We start from the raw sequence: 22,687 nt of genomic DNA, 5'->3' as shown, positions 1-22,687 counted from the left end.
ATCCCCAGTGAGGTCAAGGACAGGTGAAATTCCGCAAATAAGTACCCGCAGTCATACCTAACTGGTTATCTACCCCTCCCCCTTGCCTGTGAAGCTTATTGTGGCCTGATGTCCCAAAGGGGACGACGACGATTAACTACGGGTTTACTAAGGACGGGTTAACTAAAGATTAAGGAAGTTGCCTTTCTTTTACACACTTTAGATTTGAATTTTTTGGTCACTTTATTTGTTTTCCTCATATCACCTGTCAATTGTAATTGTTGTAGTACTAACTTGTTTGGTTAGGTGGCAGAGAATACAGCCAGCCAACTTGGAAATGAACCATGTAGCACAATAAATGGTTTATCAATTTCATAGTAATTAATAGGTAGCATTGATAGTGACATTTTAATTAACGAAATTGACAAAAATAGTTCCTTTTTCATTTTATTACCCAAACAAAGAATCTGGATTTTTTAAATTAACAATACAACAGTCTACCTATCCAGGATGAACAAAAAGAGAAAGGATAGGGGGTAGGAAAGGAGAGCGGGTAGGAAAGGAGGGAAGAAGAGAGAGGGAGGGAAAGCGACAGTGTGGGGTTTGTGAGTGTGTCTGTGTGTGTCTGTCTGTACAAACCCCCATTAAAAAAAGGAATTGGAAAACTGAATATTGATATCTGCCCTCCAAAAATGAACATAAATCTTTCAACAAATAAACTGCYTCAAAGAAGATAAAGAGCAAGGGAATAGATGGATTGTGACAGAGCGATGGGGAAGGAGGAAAGGAAAGGGAGTATTCTTAGTTTTCATAAAGTCTTATAAAACGCTTGGCAGAAGATACTGTATATCATCGTCACTGCTTACTAGATCTATTAGTTCAGAAACAATTTACCAGAAAACCAATGGTTTGCAATAAAAAAAKCTTTCAACACACACATATATACCTGGCCCCTGAAAACAGGGGAGTTAGAGTTGCCAAAGGAAAGGAAGGAGGAATGAAGGAATAGAACAAAATAAAAAAGATGGATGGAGTTTGTCGGTTGCCAGGTACGATATGCCCATTTTAATCAAGACACTCAATGCCTAATACAAACGCATGGGGGTGCTACCTCTATATACACATTGTATAGTGTGTGTTTTTATGTGTGTGTATGTATTTTTGTTTGAAAGAAAGATGAAGAGGAGTGACAGAGCGAAGATGAATGGGAGGAGAGGGTGATCGAATTGACAATGTTTTGGCAGTGTGTGTGTGTGTGTACGTGTCTGGTGGTGTAATCGTTCAGTGGCGCCGTTTCTTCTTGCTGCTGGGGGGCGGGGCTGACGAGCGGCCCTTTCTCTTCCTATTGGCTGTCGAGGTCTCCTCCGCGTCCTCATAGTGAGACTCTTTGTCCGCTGAGGGAGAGGAGGAAGAGGGAGACTTGTCAATACCAAACAATTTGCAACCGATTTCACAGCCCCTTTTCATTATGTGAAGTGTGTCAACAACATATAAAAGGTCAAAAGTGTCATGGGTCGTTGAATCAAGAATTTCCAATTCACATTGGATAACAAAGTATTATTTTCCAGTATTTCTCAGGCTTTTCTATACCAGGAACCAGCAAGCAATAGTACCTCTTGCTTCAGGAATGGTAAGCTATGATTCTCTCCTTGGGGGACCGCTTACATTAAAATGGGCATGTAGTAAAGTAGACTCACCTTTCCTGGCCTCCTCTTCCAACTCGTCCCAGTCTTTACCACTCTCCTCTTCACTGCCCAGCGATGCACTGTAGTCTGAAATATACACACACACAGTACTAAGTCTCTGTATGTGTTTGTATGCGTGTCAGACAGTGAGTCAACGCAAGTGATGTGTGTGCATGTGTGTCAGTAAATGTGTGCGTAACTCAACATGATTCGTTACCATTACCAGAGTCCTCGCTCTCTGAGTCATAGTCTTCATCGCTGTCTTCCTCCTCTGCCTCGCTCTCGTCTGCCGAGGGGTTGAATGTCTCATCTTCCCCTGACTCAGAGTCATCCTCCGCTCCCTCCCCCTGAAAGAGACAGATGTCAAGCATCTTCATTTTAACACAACACTGCATGTTTTCTGTCTTGCAATAATAGCTCAAATCACACACACGCMCCACTCACACCAGTGTTAATTTCGTCAACAATAACGAAAATACTTGTCAACAACCTATTTTTCCTGATGAAAACTAATGACGATAACAAGATGAGATGCCCTGGATAAAAAAAAAACAAATTACTTTTCATTTTAGTTGACAAAAATGTAACGAGAATTCAATGTGAGACTAATGGACATTCAATTTGACATGAAGCTCCTTTTCATCTATTTTGTCCAATCATAAGCATGCATCCCTTTGCAGAATATATAATGCAATCCTCTCATTGGCCGATAACGTCTTTCTGTTGAGCGGGCTGATTGAGAGTTGACCTGGCTCTCCCACACTCACAGCTCCCGGTCGCTTCAAATCACTCTCGGACTCTTTTGAACTGGTGCGCAAATTGTAAGGAACAATTAGAAAACATGTCTTTAAAAAGTCTTTTTAGGACATTTTTGCTCTGATCACATCAAAAGCTCTATTTTGCCATGTGCGCTGTTGTTATTAATGTGTGTTGCGGTTGCTTTTTTCCCCGATTGGAAAAACTGCTGAATAAAGTACAGTATTACTTCTGGCATTGTTGGAAAGCTCATATTCTCCCCTTTCAAGGAAATCACTGTTTACCCCCCTCCGACAGTTATGATGGGGAGAAAAACAATTTAGCCTTGATTTAACCTGTAGGCTTTATATCCTATATGGTTAAATATGGCTGGCATTTGTTACAATTTTTCCAGCTAAGGTATACGAGGCAATGGTAGGCCTAGTTGGACAAGGCTATTTGAAAGTACACATGATGCAAGTAAGAGGTCAATATTAATTATTTAATGGAAAATATGCAGACTAAAATGTGACCAAAACTAGACCACAATTGTCCAGAGTTTGTGTCACCTCATCACCAAAACTAACGATGGAAGAAATTACTAAAATGTGACTTAAGACCAAAATAATTATTATATATACATTTTTTTTTTTCACAAATCAAATTTTATGTCACATGCGCCGAATACAACAAGTGTAGATCATACCGTGAAATGCTTACTTAAAAAGCCCTTAACCAACAGCGCAGTTCAAGAAGAGCTAAGAAAATATTTACCAAATCAAATAAAGTAAKAAATAAAAAGTAACAAAAACGAGGCTATATACAGGGGGTACCGGTACCGAGTCAGTGTGCGGAGGTACACGTTAGTTGAGGTAATTTGTAAATGTAGGTAGGGGTGAAGTSACTACTTTGAGACTAAGACTAAATCGAAAATAGCTYCCAAAATTAACATTGGCTCGCTCGCTCACACTCCCCTCACCTCACTCTCCGGGTCTAAAAAGGACCAGCCCCCCTGTTCAAAGAAGCCCTCTGGATCGTCCACTATAGTCTTCATGATCTTAGTCCAGTTCAGAGACTGGACCCCCTCTGTGTACTTGATATCACAGGAACTGGAGGGAAGACAGCACGAGAGGGGGGGCAGAGGGAGACAGGTTTTTAAAGTAGTTATTCTTTTTAGGCGTAACACTTGGTAAAACTCTGCTAAAACACATATCAATTGAAAATCTAATTCCTTTCCCGAGAAACTCCCAAAAATTCATTCGCCGTTAAAAGGGACAAGACTAAACCATTAAAATATMGCCATAAAGAGATTTATTGATATATGACGTTTAGCAGAGCGTCTTACCGATGTGCTTACATTATTCGTATTGGTAACCCAAGTGGGAATTAAACCCACGGCTCTAGCATTGTGAGTGCCACACTACCAACAGCCACACGGAACCAATTGACTTACTTGAGCCACTCCTTGATGGGGTCCAGTGAGTTGACGGGCACTGCGTTGATCATMGTGACCTTCTTGCTGTAGTCCTTGTAGACGATGACCACGTCAAAGTTCTTCAGGTGGAACTGAACACGCTCAAAATGAACCAGCTCCACCTCATCCAGAGTCACCACGAACGGKGGCTGGCGATGGAAAGGAAGAAAACAGGAGGAAAAGAGAAGAACACATATACTGCTGAATGTCCCTTTTAGCCTCAACTTTAACCTACTGAGGATTTGATCTGTAGTAAAAGATCTGCCTTAACGCCTAGCTTTGTTTAAAACACATGGTGGAGAATGTAAGCAGTATTGCTGACAATATCAGTGAAGGTGAAGTATTCATATGTGCTGTAGTATTAGTAGTAGTATTCATATGTGCTGTAGTAGAAGTAGTAGTAGTAGTAGTAGTAGTAGTAGTAGTAGTAGTAGTAGTAGAAGGCACTCACCCACTCAGTAGTGTTACACAGGGAGCTGGATGTGGGCTGCAGCAGGCAGGTACTCCTGTAGGGGGCACCCTGGAACCTGAACACACACAACCATTCAGTAAATGTCCTCAACAAGTCTGATATTCTTCAAACTTTAACACCGTTTTATACAGTTTATTACTTGAACACCCAACTCCGTGCTTCCCACCCCTAAAGCTAGAATCCTCAATTGAAACAATTACAAAGCGGACATCCTCCTCTGTTTTAGTAACAAGCTGAGGGGATGGGCCTGGAGAAATGTAAACACCAGAGCTGAGCTATTAACCAAAATTAGAAATTTACCGACATCAGTTCAAGTATTTGAATTCCATTTAGTTTGGTTGTTTTCTGAGCTCAACGCCCCGTTTCTCTACAGGACATATGAATTAGAGGTTGACCGATTATGATTTTTCAACGCCGATACCGATTATTGGAGGACCAAAAAAAGCCGATACCGATTAAATAGGCCAATTTCTTAAAATGTATTTGTAATAATGACAATTACAACAATACTGAATGAACACTTATTTTAACTTAATATAATACATCAATACAATCAATTTAGCCTCAAATAAACAATGAAACATGTTCAATTTGGTTTAAATAATGCAAAAACAAAGTGTTGGAGAAGAAAGTAAAAGTGCAATATGTGCTATGTAAGAAAGCTAACGTTTCAGTTCCTTGCTCAGAACATGAGAACATATGAAAGCTGGTGGTTCCTTTTAACATCGAGTCTTCAATATTCCCAGGTAAGAAGTTTTAGGTTGTAGTTATTATAGGAATTATAGGACTATTTCCCTCTATACCATTTGTATATTGCTAGTGTAACAGTATAGCTTCCATCCCTCTCGGGAGTTGATAGGCTTGAAGTCATAAACAGCGCAATGCTTGAGGCATTGCGAAGAGCTGCTGGCAAAACGCACGAAAGTGCTGTTTGAATGAATGCTTACGAGCCTGCTGGTGCCTACCATTGCTCAGTCAGACTGCTCTATCAAATCATAGACTTAATTATAACATAATAACACACAGAAATACGAGCCTTAGGTCATTAATATGGTAGAATCCGGAAACTATCATCTCAAAAACAAAACGTTCATTATTTCAGTGAAATACGGAACCGTTCCGTGGCATCCATAAGTCTAAATATTCCTGTTACATTGCACAACCTTCAATGTTATGTCATAATTACGTAAAATTCTGGCAAATTAGTTCGCAATGAGCCAGGCGGCCCAAACGGTTGCATATACCCTGACTCTGCGTGTAATGAACGCAAGAGAAGTGACACAATTTCACCTGGTAATATTGCCTGCTAACCTGGATTTCTTTTAGCTAAATATGCAGGTTTAAAAATATATACTTCTGTGTATTGATTTTAAGAAAGGCATTGATGTTTATGGTTAGGTACACGTTGGAGCAACGACAGTCCTTTTTCGCGAATGCGCACCGCATCGATTATATGCAACGCAGGACACGCTAGATAAACTAGTAATATCATCAACCATGTGTAGTTATAACTAGTGATTATGATTGATTGATTGTTTTTTATAAGATAAGTTTAATGCTAGCTAGCAACTTACCTTGGCTTCTTACTGCATTCGCGTAACAGGCGGGCTCCTCGTGAGGCAGGTGGTTAGAGCGTTGGACTCGTTAACCGTAAGGTTGCAAGATTGAATCCCTGAGCTGACAAGGTAAAAATCTGTCTTTCTACCCCTGAACAAGGCAGTTAACCCACCGTTCCTAGGCCGTCATTGAAAATAAGAATTTGTTCTTAACTGACTAGCTGACTTGTTCTTAACTGACTTTTTTAAACTGCAAAATCGGCGTCCAAAATTACCGATTTCCGATTGTTATGAAAACTTGAAATCGGCCCTAATTAAATCGGCCATTCCGATTAATCGGTCGACCTCTAATATGAATACTACTACTACAGCACATATGAATATTATTACTACTACAGCACATGTGAATACTACTACTAATCATAGTTAAGTGCAAAAAACTTGGTAATTAACGACAATGACCAGAATCCATTGCGCCTACAGCTGCCTGTTTTCATTGGTTCTTGCCCAGGCAAGCCTGTGGGGCCGGCAGGCAGACATGTAGCGTAACCACTGTCAAATTCATAAACAGAGCTAAAGATGCACCATCCAAGATCCATCCAAGATATCAAAATTATAGTTTTAAACATGTTCTGAGGCTATACAGTTTGTTTACAAACACTGGAGTAAAACAAGCTTATATTTTAGGTTCTGATGGGGCATATACAAGTTATATGGATGTAGCACATACACCCCTACTCAAAGTGCCCTACCCTGCCAATATCCCTCAACTCTCCCTCCCATCCCCCCTCCATAATTATAATAATAAATGCCATTTAGCAGACACTTTTATCCAAAGCGACTTAGTCATGTGTGCATACATTTGAAGTACATTTACTCCATCCCTCTCTTACCCATACACTTAGACGGCAGATCTTTGTATCTGTCCCATTATGGCGTCTGAGGACATGGGCAGTGCCATCGAGGCTATATCCATTTTGAAGTAGTCATTTTCTTCTTCTACTCCTATATGCGCTGGTAAACAAACCGAAAGGGTGCATACTGCCACCTGGAGTGTGTTTTAAAAGGTATAAAGCCAAGGTTGGCGATTTATTGRCTCCTGCAGTTTATGGAATGTTTGCTCACAAGTATAATTGATTGGCTGACCACAATAGGAAGTCGCACCCAGTTCACTACTTTAAAATGGTGGAAGTCCTCAATGGCACTTTGTCCATGCAAAAAGGAGTTATTTCCAAGCAGCGATGTCATCTCTCTACACTCTTACCCGAGGTCCCGGAAGGGCACTTCGAACTCGAGCTCCTCCTTGGTAAGGGTCTCCACCTTCTCGATGAAGTTCTTGAAGGCAGACTTAAGCTTGTGTCTCATCTCCCTCTCCATCTGCTCGGCGTACAGGTCGTCGCGGTCGTGCATGTGCTGGTGCTTGCCAAGGTCTGTGGTGATCTCACCCACCTCTGTGTAGAACTGTACATCCGTGTGACGCTTCTTACCAAACATGATGGCGTTCTGAAGGTGGACGAGGGGGATAAGTCAAAATGGACGCACAAATACACACACACACGCCAAAATCAAGACCCCTCCAAGTGCCACCGGCTTTTACAGGATCAGACATGAACTAAGCCTAAGTTTATCACAACACACAAACACAGCTAGGTACCTTGAGGTGGAAGTGCAACACGATGATCATCTCTCCGTCACAGGGCTGGAAGAGGGAGTGTTTGATGTTGTTGTAGAGGATGTCCACTTTGTCCCCACGGACGGACGTGAAGCGGAAACCTGGACAGACATACACACGTTATTAACCAGGTGCGTTGATAGATAATACATTCTTGTAGTCTTTTACAGCAACAATCTGATCTGGGGAGAAAAAAAAACTTTCCCTTACTACTCTCCTCCACTCCCTCGATCCCAGAGTTCCAATTATACATAAACTCTTGCTCAAAGTCTCTTGGAGGGACTCACAATTACATTGTAATTTGAACTCTGCTCCTTCCTCACCATTGGTATGGGCCTCCAGCGACCCCTGCATCCTCTTCTGGGCGATGTTGGGCCTGATGTAGAGGTCTTTGAGTTTGGGGTTGGAGCGGTTCAGGTTGATTACCAGCGAGTCCTGCTTGACGATGCCCTCCTTCTCCTTCTCCTCAGCCTCCCGGGTCTTGTAGCGCTTCTGCACCTCCTTGATGATGCGGAAGGCATTCTGGAGGTTGGTGGACGGGACCGTTGGGTCGCCTGGCGCCTTGAGGTTCGACGCCCGGTACGTACTGCGGGGGGGGGGGCAACGGTTAGACATAGCAGCAGTTGGACACAAAGATGAATACATCAAATACACATATGTACACACAGGGTCTACCCAACCACCTGCTTTATATTTGACAACAGTGAAACCTACTACAGTAAATGGGTGCGCACACATATGTTTAATTTCCTCCTTACATTTCTTTGACGAAGGTGGCGTCAGGGTTGGGGAAAATGTTGCCCTCATTGCGTCCCAGAGAGCTGCCGGGAACGTAGAAGTTTATCCTCAAGTAGGTCCAGTCTCCTTCCACCGACGAACTGATGTTCTACACACAAACAGACAGACACACACACAAACGTGGAGAGATGGACACAGAAATGCCAAGTTTTTCCTCAGATAGGTGGTGTCTCAAATTCGGTCGAATTGTGTGTGAAAAGAGGTCACAGAAATCCAAATGTGCATTTTGTGAGTGAACGAGTGAGTGCACAATATTAGAGTGTGTGTCAGGTACCTTGATGGTAGCGATATGGAAAGGGGTGGCGATGCCGAAGACAGGCATGACGACAGTCTCGTATTTCTTATCGATGAAGATCTTCATATCTCGAATGTCTTTCTCTCGAGGCATCTGAGAGCCGTTCTTGTAGGAGACATTGGACTTTCTGGACCTAGAGGATAAAGACACAGGGAAATACTTAATTTAATCATTCAATTCATTTGGGACCACCACACATTTTTGGAAAGTGCATTTACATAAAAACAGAGAAAGTWAAATAATTAATAATTTAATATAAATCATTAATTTAAAATGCTTTTAGACAGTCTGAAGCACACACAGAAATTGTTCAGAAAACTCAAATACAAATGTTCTACCATAAGCCATTTAGACAAACAAAACACCATAAATCCCCATAACATAATTCCCATCCCCATTTTTCAATCTCTCCCCAATTACACACATTCTACCACCTCTCCTCATCCCTCCATTCCACTCCTTTATTAACTCTAACCAGCATCCTCCCAGCTCCCTCCTTCCAAACATCATTCCATCACCTCCACTCCACTTTCCCCTTGTTCACTCACTTCTGCACCTGTTGCTCTCCTTTCTGTTCCGTCAGACGTCGCTTGGCCTCCTCGTTCACCTGATTTGCCAGCTCCTTCTGGTGAGCCCGCCTCTTCTCCTCCGCCGTCATCTCGTTCTGACCAATCAAATAACAGTGTTCCTCACAGTCTGACCAATCAAACAGCCTTTATCTCATACACACAAACCTGAGATGGTTTAAGTACAGTGAATTTCTCTCAAGAACACAGACAAACACACACACACCCTAGTCCTGTCCTGAAGTAAAGCTTGTCCACGCGCTCCCTTCCCCAGTAGCTCCTCTGCATCGTCTGCATCTTCCTCCTCATCCTCTTCCTCATCGTTCTGAAGAGAACAAACAGTGTTTTATAGATACACTTTTTTTTTCCTTTATCAAACAATGAGTAACATAACATGTTAACGCAACAGTTTAAGAGGGCAAAGAGCCCTAAAAGAAACATTCTAATATATGAAATAGATGTGCATCTTTCAGGGTTGGAGAGGGACAGAGTGAAACAAGAATCCGAGAGAGACGGTGGTCATCTTTCGTACCTTTAGGAAAATTCCAACGTTCTTTAACTTCTTCTTGACCGGTGTGAGAACTGTGGCTGGATCATCCTACAAGATACGCAGACATTTTAAAGGCACACACGCTGAATGTTTGGAGTGGGGTTTTTTTTTTTACTACTGTCAATGTGCTTATATCAGATATCAAAAATTATATTAACAGAACTACACGTTTGACTCTGTAAAGACTTTGTAAAAATTAAACAAAAGTGTGTGTGTGTACCGGTTCCACTATACTTCTGAGTACCAGAGGTCCTCACAAGAATAGTAAACCAAGAAAAATTATAACAAGTGAGGATATGTTGCCGGTCCTCACAAAAATGGCTATTTTAAGATTAGAGGTTAGGGTTAGAATTGGGGTTAGGTTTAGGGGTTGGGGTTAAGAGTTAAGGAAAATAGGATTTTGAATGGGAATCAATTGTTGGTCCACAAATAGTCCTTACAAACGTGTGTGTGACCCCTACTTTGTTGAGTTGTACAGAGTCCTATGAACAGGGCATATGTCTGCTCCTTTTCCCTCTCATTCCGCCACCCCCCCACCCACCCTTATCCCCTCTCCTTCCTTGTTGAGCTTCAGTCTCCTATGAACAAGGGTGTTTTCTCTGCTTCCCCCCATCCACCCCCCTCTCTCTCTTCTACTTCGTTGATCTGTACGAAATCTCCTATGAACAGGGAGTATTTCATCTGCTCCCCCCATCCACCCCCCTCTCTCTCTTCTACCTCGTTGATCACTGTAACAGATCTCCTATGAACAGGGCGTATTTCATCTGCTCCCCCCCATCCACCCCCCTCTCTCTCTTCTACCTCGTTGATCTGTACAGAATCTCCTATGAACAGGGCGTATTTCTTCTGCTCCTCCTTCTTCCCCTCCTTATTCACCAGGTCAGCGAAACCCAGGCTGATGCTCAGTACCATACCTAAAAACACACACACGTAACGCACACAGTTATGAAAGCGTCCGCTCTACACACACACACACACACACACACACACCACTTAAAATTGCCTCTCTCTGAGACACACTACCATGCCTACAAAGTAACCTACTCCTACTCAGTAAGACAGTACAGTGACTTGATTTCTCACCTTTCTTCAGTTTGTACTGGTTCTTGCTGTTCAGGACCAGGGAGCCCTCTCTGAACTCTATCCCCATGGCAAATCTACAACCGGGAGAGAGAGGGGCCGCACAATAAACATATGGGCACATGGGGAGCCCTTGGTCAGAAGTTAAGAACGTGTGTTTGTGTGCACGTGTGTGAGAGAGAAAGAGAGACAAAGAGTGAAAGAGTGTGCGAGAACGAACGGGTGCGTGTCGCGGCGCGTCCTACCCGAGGTTCTTGGTGAGTTTGGCCGCCAGGTCTGGTTTCTCCTTCTTAACGTAGTTCAGCACGGCACTGTACGCGTCACAGATTTTCACACCTAGAAAGAACAAAGGTAAGAATAAAGAAAAGGTTAGGTTACGGCAACCACGTGTACCCTATCCCGCAAACACACTCCCTCTCATCTACAGCCCTCTCTCCCCTCGAGGTGTTTGAGCAGCTCCAAGCGGATGTCCTTGCATCTCCCCCATCACACACACACTCTCCCTCCACCCTTCACCCACCATGTTTGAGCTCTTTGAGCAGCTCCTCCTCCACCTGTAGCAGGAAGCTGTAGTTGTCCTGCATCTCCTGCGGGGGGTCCACCATTAGGGTCCGGACCAGGTTGGAGCAGTAGGACTTGTAGCGGATGCCCATGGCACACGTGATGGCCCCGAAGTGCATGTGGTTCTTGTCACTGTCATAGGGAGTTAGAACAGATAAGAGGTCAGACTGTGTTAGAAAAAGTCTGCTGTGACAGGTTATGTACTATTTGATACAGGTCCTTGTGTCTTTCTGGTCAAGAAAACGGGATAAAATGAAAGACTGACGACTTTGCAGTCACAAGTCAGTTAAGCGGCAAACTGCCGATTGACCTATTACCTGACGACGCTGAACTTGAGGCTGTAGTTGCCCCCGCTCTGTATAATAGGGGGGTAACACATCTCCACTGTCGAGGGGTCTGCTCCCCCGAGGTACTTCTTCTCCTCGATGGCCTTCTCCACAGACTCAGCCAGCTTACTGTGGCGCACCTTCTGTTAGGGCAGACAGATGGGGACACACTGTTAAGAAAGGAAAGGAATGGAATGGATTCAAAACAATTTGGACGTAAACTGTTAAGCTTACATCTATGTTTGCTGTATGATGTTCTTTCAGGCCAGTCTAGCCCGGTTCCAATACTTTGAAAATGCATCCTTTCTTCCTAATTTGAAAGATAGCACTGATCTGACATGACTCGATTGGTGAAAGCTGGTGTTGGGCCAGTGATTACTCCAAGGGAGAAAGGAAGGTAGGGAGAAAGGAAAGAAGAAAGGAAGGATTTTAAAAGTACTCAAACAGGACCTAGATCTTCTCTCGTGTCCTTCCTTACCTCATCCGCGTCTACGATCTCCATGACCCTCTCCTTGAAGAACTTAGAGTAGACCTCGCTGGTGACGGCTGCAGCTTTCTTCATCAAAGCCAGCTCCCCATCCTCCTTCACGGCCATGGTGTAGGCCACTACCGCACTGATGTCCACCTGGGAAAAAAGAGGGGGAGGAAGGGGTTATATATGAGGATCCACAAACCAATGAGTAGCTACTTGTGCATTACATGCATACAAGCACATCACAGACATATCCATGGGTCGGATTTTTGGCCTGCTAACACACACCATCATCCCTCCTTCCCTCTATCCTCCCTCCCTTCATCCCACCCTCCCTCCCTCCTTTCTCTCACCTTCTCCAGGCCCTCAGCAGTGATCATGTCATTCCAGCTCTTCATGTACTCTCCGGGGAACTTGTCCTTGCTGAACACACCTACAGTCTTGCCCTCCTTACTGGCCCTGATCGCCTCCATCATCTTCTCAAAGTTAGCCTTGTTGCTTTCGTTCTGAGGGGCGGGAGAGAGACAGAGGTGTTTGAGTGTTATACCAACAAGCTTGAACACATTCATGTGAGCGAGTGAGCACACTCACACACAGGCTTTCCCCTCACACAAAAACACAAGCGCTCACAAACATGAGCTGACAAGGGCTCTCTCTCACACAACGTAGCAATTACAAATGGCTATGAGACTTAGAACAACCACACGGACTTGATGTGTCACACATTACAAAGGACAGGCATGTCGGGGAAAGATGCATCAACACTGACAGCCAATCAGTGATAGACCATGCCGAGTCTACCAAGCGGTGCTTACCTTTTCCCTGACGAGCAGTGTGATTGGTGGAACCCCATTGGCGTTCTCGTTGCCCTTGGTGACAGCCACCTGTTTAAGAAACTCCACCTTCTTCTTGCTGGCCAGGAAGATGATCTTAGACTCACAGAACACCATGATGGTGTCGGTTAGCTCATAGCCAAACAGCCATGTCTTCAGAAAAGAGGAAGGGAAGAGAGGAGGAGAAGAGCATACATGTTATTCTCTGAAAAATATAGATTTTTTTTCAAACTTATGGTTTAATGTTCTCTCGAAATAAGCTTTGTCGTACAATTAAAGGTCAAATACACTGCATCTCAAACAGTCAGGAATAACCTAATGAATTCAGGGCTTGCAAAAATTCTACCTAGGCTAAATATAAGCCTTCCACAACCATAAGACCCACTTTTTGTAAACATTTTACCAGAACCATGACATTCACTAATAATGACTTAACTTCTTGTAGCAGGCATTTTAGACAATGAACACAGCTCTCAAACAGGTAGCCTAGTGGTTAAGACCGTTGGGCCAGTAACCGAAAGGTTGCTGGTTCGAATCCCCGATGTTGTGTAGCACGCGCCAGATGATCTAGTTACAGTATGAAATTCACAAATAAATGTTTGCCAGCTAGATACCCTAGAACTATTAAGTTAAGTCTAAAATGTGCGAAATGCTCCGCATGTGTGCATTTGGATTGATAGCCAACATGAATTATCTAACTAAGTGCTTAGCTTCTTCCAAAATCAAGCTTTGTTTGGTATCAGGAGAGAATCCCCTACTGGATCAAGATCCTTGCTGTCTAATATTTGTTTTGTGTGTGCAGCAAACTGTGCTTTTTTTATTTACTTGTATAACTTTGAGCTGGGATGTCTGTCCTGCAAATACTTTAGGTCAGAGACAGGTGAAATGCAACAACCTCTCCCTCAATGTGAGCAAGACAAAGGAGCTGATCGTGGACTACAGGAAAAGGCGGGCCGAACAGGCCCCCATTAACATCGACGGGGCTGTAGTGGAGCGGGTCGAGAGTAGAGGTCGACCGATTATGATTTTTCAACGCCGATACCGATTATTGGAGGACCAAAAAAGCCGATACCGATTAATCGGACGATTTTTTGTTTGTTGTTGTAATAATGACAATTTCAACAATACTGAATGAACACTTATTTTAACTTAATATAATACATCAATAAAATCAATTTAGCCTCAAGTAAATAATGAAACATGTTCAATTTGGTTTAAATAATGCAAAAACAAAAGTGTTGGAGAAGAAAGTAAAAGTGCAATATGTGCTATGTAAGAAAGCTAACGTTTCAGTTCCTTGCTCAGAACATGAGAACATATGAAAGCTGGTGGTTCCTTTTAACATGAGTCTTCAATATTCCCAGGTAAGAAGTTTTAGGTTGTAGTTATTATAGGAATTATAGGACTATTTCTCTCTATACCATTTGTATTTCATTAACCTTTGACTATTGGATGTTCTTATAGGCACTTTAGTATTGCAAGTGTAACAGTATAGCTTCCGTCCCTCTCCTCGCTCCTCCCTGGGCTCGAACCAGCAACACAACGACAACAGCCACCATCGAAGCAGCGTTACCCATGCAGAGCAAGGGGAACAATTACTAGAAGGCTCAGAGCGAGTGACGTTTGAAACGGTATTAGCGCGCGCTAACTAGCTAGCCATTTCACTTCGGTTACACCAGCCTCATCTCGGGAGTTGATAGGCTTGAAGTCATAAACAGCGCAATGCTTGGCGCACAACGAAGAGCTGCTGGCAAAACGCACGAAAGTGCTGTTTGAATGAATGTTTACGCGCCTGCTTCTGCCTACCACCGCTCAGTCAGATACTTAGATACTTGTATACTCAGTCAGATTATATGCAACGCAGGACATACAAAAAAAAGTTTTTTCTTTAAACATTTATAAAAATAATCCGATTAATCCATTCCGATTAATCAGTCGACCTCTAGTCGAGAGTTTCAAGTTCCTTGGTGTCCACATCACCAACGAACTATCATGGTCCAGACATACCAAGACAGTTGTGAAGAGGGCACGACAAAACCTATTCCCCCTCAGGAGACTGAAAAGATTTGTCATTGGTCCCCAGATCCTCAAAAGGTTCTACAGCTGCACCATCGAGAGCATCCTGACCGGTTGCATCTTCGCCTGGTATGGCAACTGCTCAGCATCTGACCATAAGGCACTACAGAGGGTAGTGCGAACGGCCCAATACATCACTTGGGCCAAGCTTCCTGCCATCCAGGACCTATATAATAGGCGGTGTCAGGGGAAAGCCCATAAAATTGTCAGGGACTCCAGTCACCACAGTTATAGACTGTTTTCTCTACTACCGAACGACAAGTGGTACCGGAGTGCCAAGTCTGGGACCAAAAGGCTCCTCAACAGCTTCTACCCCCAAGCCATAAGACTGCTCAACAATTCATAAAATCGCCACCGGACAATTTACATTGACCCCCCCTCCCCTCCCTTTTATACACTCGCGTTTGTTTGTTACCTATGCATAGTCACTTCGCCCCCACCTACATGTACAGATTACCTCAACTAGCCTGTACCCCCGCACACTGACTCGGTACCGGTGCCCCCTGTATAAAGCCTCGTTATTGTTATTCTTATTGTGTTACTTCTATTATTACTTTTTATTTAAATAAATAAATATATATAAATATAATAAATATAAATATAAATAATAATATAGGTAAATATGTTCTTCTTCTTGAACTGCACTGTTGGTTAAAGGCTTGTAAGTAAGCATTTCACGGTAATGTCTACACTCGTTGTATTTGGCGCATGTACACATCGTTAGCATTTAGTTAGCATTCTCTATGGGATTTTACACGTAAGCATTGCTACCCTTCGGATTATAAAGGCTCAGCAGGGGTTGGGGGAAAAAGACCAAAAAAACAACACCCATTGTGTTCAGTGCCGTTATTACAGTACATCCCTGTATGGCACAAAGTTTGTATGAAGGTATGAGAATCTGGATTCCACCCAAGCCTCGTTCAGATACTGAAATCAAATGGCCTGCTTTATTTTTTAGAATGAGTTGACAATTCCTTCTATAAATTGTTTTTAATAGTTATTGCACATTTATAAAACACAGACTTGACAGCTAGTATAACAGTCTTTGGCTAAAATGCTGCTAGCCGTACGTGGTACCGCAATGCCACAAACTGAGCATACATTTTCCAGAATCAATGTTCAGTGATACTCCCATTTCGTGGTGTCGGCTCTGCGCGCAATTTGATGAGTTGAGACAAAGGGTATCATTATAAAGGTTAACTTCTCCATTACAGTCAAATGATGTCTCAATGTGTTTCGGTGTCCATAATATGACCCATTCTGTTGGACTAAATCTCAAATGTAAATAGTGAGTTGAAACCGCTTGTCAGAGAGGAAGAAGTGATCTCTCCATCTTTGTTGTTGTGAGTGCCAGGGGGAGGGGCTTGGTGTGTATGTGTGTGTAAACAGAGAGGAAGAGCCGAAGTGAGAGGTTTCACGCTTGCCAAAATCTGTCAAAAATAAGCCCTACGCATTAATGGGTTTATTTTGGATCTAAGCTTGTTGCCTGCCTTGCCGCCGTCGGGACAACGACTCCAATTGTTAGGGCAGAGACGTGAGCATCTCATCGTTATATACAGATATCTGGTGTAAATGGGAATGTGCAAAAAGCACACAAGGAGCGAAGGAGACGAGACCAAGAAGACGACAAGAGCTCAAACGCTCATTAAAACAAAAGTATTGCAGAAAAAGATCAAGTAGAATTAATCAAGTTATATATATATATCACCCAGCCTTATGCTTGAGTGTAAACTAGCTATGTTTCGTCATTAGACAAGTCATAACACACATGCGCGCGCACGCACACACGATTTAAAGTCAGACTATGCAACAAGTTGTCAAGGAGCCATATTTTCCTGACCGGACCCAAATGACTCCAGGCCCCAGCTACAGCCTACAATTGGGGTCCAGAGTTTTCCCTGATCAGCTCACACAGTTAGGAATAACTCCAGGATAGGGGTAAGGTTCATGAGTTTTACCTGCAGGGCAGTGGATTTGGCGTATACAATCTCCTCGTCCACACCAACAGAGACCACCATGGCATCCACTTTGCCAAACTCATCTTCTCCTTTCTGATAGAGAAAAATAACAAAATACATCATTGATTATTAATACAGGAATGTTTTACATAGTTCTAAGTTAACCAATGAGCAAAAAGGTACAGCTAGCCACAGTTGTGAGTTTTGGATGACAAGTTGCTGGTTGTTCTTTTTGAGTGCAGGTGTTAAGTACGGAAAAATTGCTAGCAAGCTACAACCTAGCTAGCTAACCAGTTAAGAACAAACTGAAGTTTATAGCCATCTATTGCTATAGATACAGTAGTATCTCAATGTTGCTAGAGAGCAAGTTGCTAGCTAGCTTCAAATGCAGGGGTTGAGCTTAATCATTGCATGCCCCAAAAATAATAAAAGTGCACTGTGCACGTAACAAATCAATGCCGTGGCGCGATAAAAAAAAAAGCTAGCTATTGCGCTAGCTTGAACATGTTGATGTTTGATAGTTATAGGGCCGGCACCAGAACGAATCAGTTGGATGGGCATTCACATTTTTTAAATGGGTTTTATAGTAAAGACAGTTTAACTGTAAAAATGTATTATGTTTTAATATGGCATGAACACAACTAGTCATGACGTTTTCACCTGATTGTCAAACAAATCACTTTAAAAAGCAGGTTACCTTCGCACGTTCGTCAAAAATAATTCCAGCATCCGAAGTGGCTGAAACTATCTCACCGGAGAAAGCATCCAAGGGAGCGAAACACGCCCCTCTGTTTTACTATAAATAGCCCATGTATCTGATGCTGTCTGGTCAAAAAGAGTACGACATGTCACTCTTTTTGTCCACACAGCATCAGGCTACACATTGAGACAGAGGGCCGCTGTTTCGCTCGCTCAGATTAGGGAAGTCGAATGAATGGGCTGCTGCACAGTCACTATGGGAGCTCTTTCTAGAGCCCCTGGTTAAAATTGTGCATAAGAGCATCTCTAAAATGGTTAAACTAGTGAGAAATGTTTACTATCATCCAAAATCAAGATAATTATTTCGCCATGGGCCTCCCTAGTGATCTAAGGCACTGCATCACAGTACTAGCTGCGTCACTACAGACCCTGGTTCAATCCCAGGCTGTGTTGCAGCCGGCCGCGACCGGGAGAACCATGAGGTGGCGCACAATTGGCCCAGCGTCGTCCGGGTTTGGTCGTCCTTGTCCCATCGCGCTCTAGGGACTCCTGTGGCGGGCCGGGCACAATGCACGCTGACAGTCGACAGGTATACGGTGTTTCTTCCGACACATTGGTGCGGCTGGCTTCCGGGTTAAACGAGCACTGTCTCAAGGAGCAGTGCAGCTTGACGGGGTCTTGTTTTGGAGGACGCACGGCTCTTGACCTTCGCCTCTCCTGAGTCCGTACGGGAGTTGCAGCGATAGGACAAGATTGTAACTACCAATTGGCTATCACAGAATTGGGGAGAAAAAGGGGGACATTTATTATTATTAAATAAATAAAAAGAAAATAATTGTTTTTTTGCCATATGTAATTCATTTATATTATGCTACTTTCCATGTCGACAGTACGTGTTACTACATTACACAAGATGACGTTTTGACCACTTCGAATTATGGGGGTTATTACACATTCTTTTTACCTCAAATGGCACTGATCATTCGGGCGGTCTCTCTAAAAAGTCGCAGGCCACCACAGGAGGTTGGTGGCCCCTTAATTGGGGAGGACGGGCTCATGGTAATGGCTCAAGCGGAATAGGTGGAATGGTATCAAATACATCAAAACACATGGCTCTGAGGCCATTATTATGAGCCATTCTCCTCTCAGCAGCCTCCACTTCTGGCCACACACCAGTCAAACTATCACTTAAATAGAAGCCAACTGTTGTCTCTGTTGATATCCTATGGCGGGTCGTGATTCATTGAAGTTAACAGAAAAAGTGGTTTGTTCCCTTTTCTGTGATGCCAGCCTCCTGAAATCAACATCCGCCATTACAAAATATAGATATAAGCCTTCTACAACACCTTGTTCTATTTCAGCGTGATATCGAGAGTTCCTCTGTCCAGTGTCTGTTCTTTTGCCCCTTTTAATATTTTATTTTTGATTGGCCAGTCTGATATGGCTTTTTCGTTGCAACTCTGCCTAGAAGGCCAGCATCCCGGAGTCGCCTCTTCACTGTTGACGTTGAGACTGGTGTTTTGCGGGTACTATTTAATGAAACTGCCAGTTGAGGACTTGAGGCGTCTGTTTCTCAAACTAGACACTCTAATGTACTTGTCCTCTTGCTCAGTGGTGCACCGGGGCCTCCCACTCTTTCTATTCTGGTTAGAGCCAGTTTGCGCTGTTCTGTGAAGGGCGTAGTATACAGCGTTGTACGAGACCTTCAGTTTCTTGGCAATTTCTCACATGGAATAGCCTTCATTTCTCAGAACAAGAATAGACTGACAAGTTTCTGAAGAAAGTTCTTTGTTTCTGGCCATTTTGAGCCTGTAATCGAACCCACAAATGCTGATGCTCCAGATACTCAACTAGTCTATTTGAAGGCAAGGTTTATTGCTTCTTTAAATCAGAACAGTTTTCAGCTGTGCTAACATAATTGCAAAAGGTTTTTCTAATGATCAATTAGCCTTTTAAAAGAATAAACTTGGATTAGATAACACAACGTACAGTATAACACAACGTGCCATTGGAACGCAGGAGTGAAGGTTGCTGATTATGGGCCTCTGTACGCCTATGTAGATATTCCATTTTTTTCCAGCTACAACAGTCATTTACAACATTAACAATGTCTACACTGTATTTTTGATCAATTTTATGTTATTTTCATGGACAAAAAAAAGTGTTTTTCTTTCAAAAACAAGGACATTTTTAAGTGACCCCAAACTTTTGAACTGTAGTTTATATTTACGTTTTTAATATATCAAACTGTTTCTGCATATTTGGTATTAGGAATATAAAATGGGGCTTTCAACATTAATTTCCAATGGGGTATTATACTTAAAAATCAGGTAACAGCTGCTGAATGAGATTTATTATTTTTTGATATACCAGACATCTCCAAAACGGTTTTGCCCTGCCTTCTCAGATGCTTTATCTGGGATTGATGTGTCTTTCTTTCAGGGAGTGTCTCAGTCAAAGAAATATATTTTATTTGGATGGGCAAGGAGCTACGGTAGGGCGGGCAAGGAGCTACGGTAGGGCGGGCCATGCACCCTAAGGCCCGCCCTGGATAGTTGCTGTCTGGCTAGCTAGCTAGCATGTTTACTGATGCTAGTTAGCCATGTGAACAAGAAGCAACTAGTTAGTGAAGATAACCAGTCAAAAAAGCCCATGGTACTTTGGCATTGTATTTTGGTGCCAATTTTAGATGTGCAACCCAGAATATTAATTCAAAATTTGCTAGCTAGCTAACGCTGGCTAGACTGGCAACGAGCTAAAGTGGTTGTGCCACACACAGTGCCAGATACTGGGAACTGACTGGCTGGCTAGCTAGCTAGCTACGCTAATTAATAGATAACTGCCTGACTTGGTGAATAATATACAATGCAGAATAAGTGGCAATGTTGTAGATATCATTTTTAGGATGTTTAAGATCTCCTGAATGTATTAAATCCACAATAGTGTTTCATGCATGTAAGTCTACCTATATCATCAAAGTGAGGCCTTCCGCTCATTGTTGGGGGCTTTTTGCGCTTCTGTGCAACACCACCATGGCACTCACTCATGCCGAAAACAAAGTCAACCACGCACTTCAAAAACGCGGCTATCCGCCAGTATCAGCATCTAGGCTGGAGGATGATTTTACGAGTTTTACCCACACCTATACAAAAAAAATTATCGTTTCAAACGTGCCGTTTACCTTCCAATTGCCATATAAGCGCTTGATTCGGCGGTAGTACGCTTCCTTGTCCAAGTTTACCGCCATAGCGAGTCTTCTGCACCTTCAAACTTCAGCTCCTGGCTTCTCAGAGTAGCACAGGCCGGATGAGTGTTTGCTGTTTCACGCACTTTCCACGCCTTGAAACCTCTCTATCAAAAGACACTCTTCCTTCCTCCTCGATGTATGGACGATGGTTACGTTCAATTCTTCCCAAGATGTGCCTCTATGGCTATGTTGCTCAATTAAAAAAATCGCCAACAAATGTTTACATTAGATACACGTTTTGTTAAAAATCGATATTTGAAGTAAAAATGTCAAATTCATAATTTTTCTTGAGATGAATAATTGCATAACATCTAGCTGTTTGTTATCCACACTGGTGCCACGCATAAACGACTCGATTATAATTAATACCCCCCACCTTCTCCGTTTTCTCCTCCTTCTCTCTCCCTCCCTCTTCTTGCAGTCTGTCGAGCACTTTACGTGTCAGATAGGTCAATTCCACTACTCAGCCTATATCTCGCAAGCACATTATTTGGATAAAATAATGCGACATGTTTATTATATAATGGTGCACTAGTTTATATGACACACACGCATTCTTGGTTTGCTCCCGTTTTCCTCTGGACCGCCTGGATTTCTATCTTTATGCAATGTATAAAAAATAATATCGGTGTATTAAATAGTTGGATGGGGTTTTCAATTTGGGGCATTTCATGTATATTGTTAGATTGTTACAGTGTATCATTTTATTGTTTTACATTACTCGACAGCGCCTCCAGAACTACATCTGAATTCCCACCTCCAGTCGGATTGTGCCAGAGACCATGCGCCCCCCCACTACTGTATATTTTCCCGCCACCTCCAGAATTCGAAATTCCTAAACACGTCACGCTGGAAACAAACGTTTCATTGCACAAACATTTAAAACATCTTCTTACGGTTGGAATGAGATGTGCATGGAAGGCTCTTGCAAATAGTTATTTATCATGGTGATAAAATCATAATCTTTAATAGATTAGTTGATTGGATATTTTGCTTCTTTTTTATTTATTTTTATTTTTTACATTTTAGGGATATAAACCAAAATTCAAACCAAAAATATTACGTTCTGATACATAAAACATTTAATTTTTCCATAAAACATTTTAATCACCATTAGGAGAACAACCTTTTCATTCATTTGTTTTTGCTTTTGTTATTATTTATGAACATGTTTGTGCAATTTTTGTTCTGCACCCATAATATACTGACGATGACAACTGGTAAGAGATTAGAAATCAGAACCCATCATTTCTCTTTCACTAATCCAATGCCAAGCAAATCTATTGATGCACGTGGTGAAACCATATGAAAAATAATTACTATTGTACAGAATTACGATTTAATGAAATAATTATATTATCTCTATGGGTAAAAGACTGATATTGCTTATTTACACGTCACTGCCATTTTCATAAAGCATCTCAGAGTAGAAGTGCTGATCTAGGAACAGTTGTCTTTTAGATAAAAATGAATAAGATTACATATGTCAGCAGGGGACATGATCCTAGATCAGCACCCCTACTTAGAGACGCTTTATGAATATGGGCCCAGATTGAGATTAAACAGGAAAAAAATTATGAGGTTGCGAAATCAACAAAAGAAAATCCTTTCCCCTACTGAAATAAAAGTACAAACTGGTTAAGTGTTACTGTG

The 22,687-nt window shown here is 42.5% G+C and overlaps 1 protein-coding gene across 2 annotated transcripts; it reads right to left on the bottom strand.

Moving 5' to 3' along the window:
• Nucleotides 1-1,029: 1,029 nt before the first annotated feature.
• LOC111952498 (FACT complex subunit SPT16) lies at nucleotides 1,030-21,454 on the bottom strand. Of its 2 annotated transcripts, none has more exons than XM_023971225.2 (24): nucleotides 20,969-21,454; nucleotides 17,089-17,181; nucleotides 13,037-13,207; nucleotides 12,575-12,727; nucleotides 12,228-12,374; nucleotides 11,741-11,892; nucleotides 11,383-11,555; nucleotides 11,108-11,198; nucleotides 10,866-10,939; nucleotides 10,584-10,696; nucleotides 9,765-9,830; nucleotides 9,459-9,557; nucleotides 9,215-9,330; nucleotides 8,646-8,799; nucleotides 8,332-8,459; nucleotides 7,897-8,159; nucleotides 7,556-7,674; nucleotides 7,166-7,404; nucleotides 4,325-4,400; nucleotides 3,853-4,022; nucleotides 3,379-3,508; nucleotides 1,882-2,011; nucleotides 1,677-1,751; nucleotides 1,030-1,373 (listed from the first exon to the last, which is right to left on the bottom strand). In XM_023971225.2, exons 1-24 carry the CDS (start codon nucleotides 21,032-21,034, stop codon nucleotides 1,261-1,263), a joined length of 3,111 nt encoding a protein of 1,036 aa, XP_023826993.1. In that variant the 5' UTR covers nucleotides 21,035-21,454; the 3' UTR covers nucleotides 1,030-1,260. The 2 variants fall into 2 exon arrangements, with proteins under 2 accessions (XP_023826993.1, XP_023827003.1); XM_023971235.2 differs by lacking the exon at nucleotides 20,969-21,454 and adding an exon at nucleotides 20,753-20,810.
• Between the last annotated feature and the right edge of the window lie 1,233 nt (nucleotides 21,455-22,687).

This window comes from Salvelinus sp. IW2-2015, linkage group LG3, assembly GCF_002910315.2.
Source record: "Salvelinus sp. IW2-2015 linkage group LG3, ASM291031v2, whole genome shotgun sequence".
Classification (NCBI taxonomy): Eukaryota; Metazoa; Chordata; class Actinopteri; order Salmoniformes; family Salmonidae; genus Salvelinus; species Salvelinus sp. IW2-2015.
This window is presented reverse-complemented; position numbering and strand designations above follow the sequence as displayed.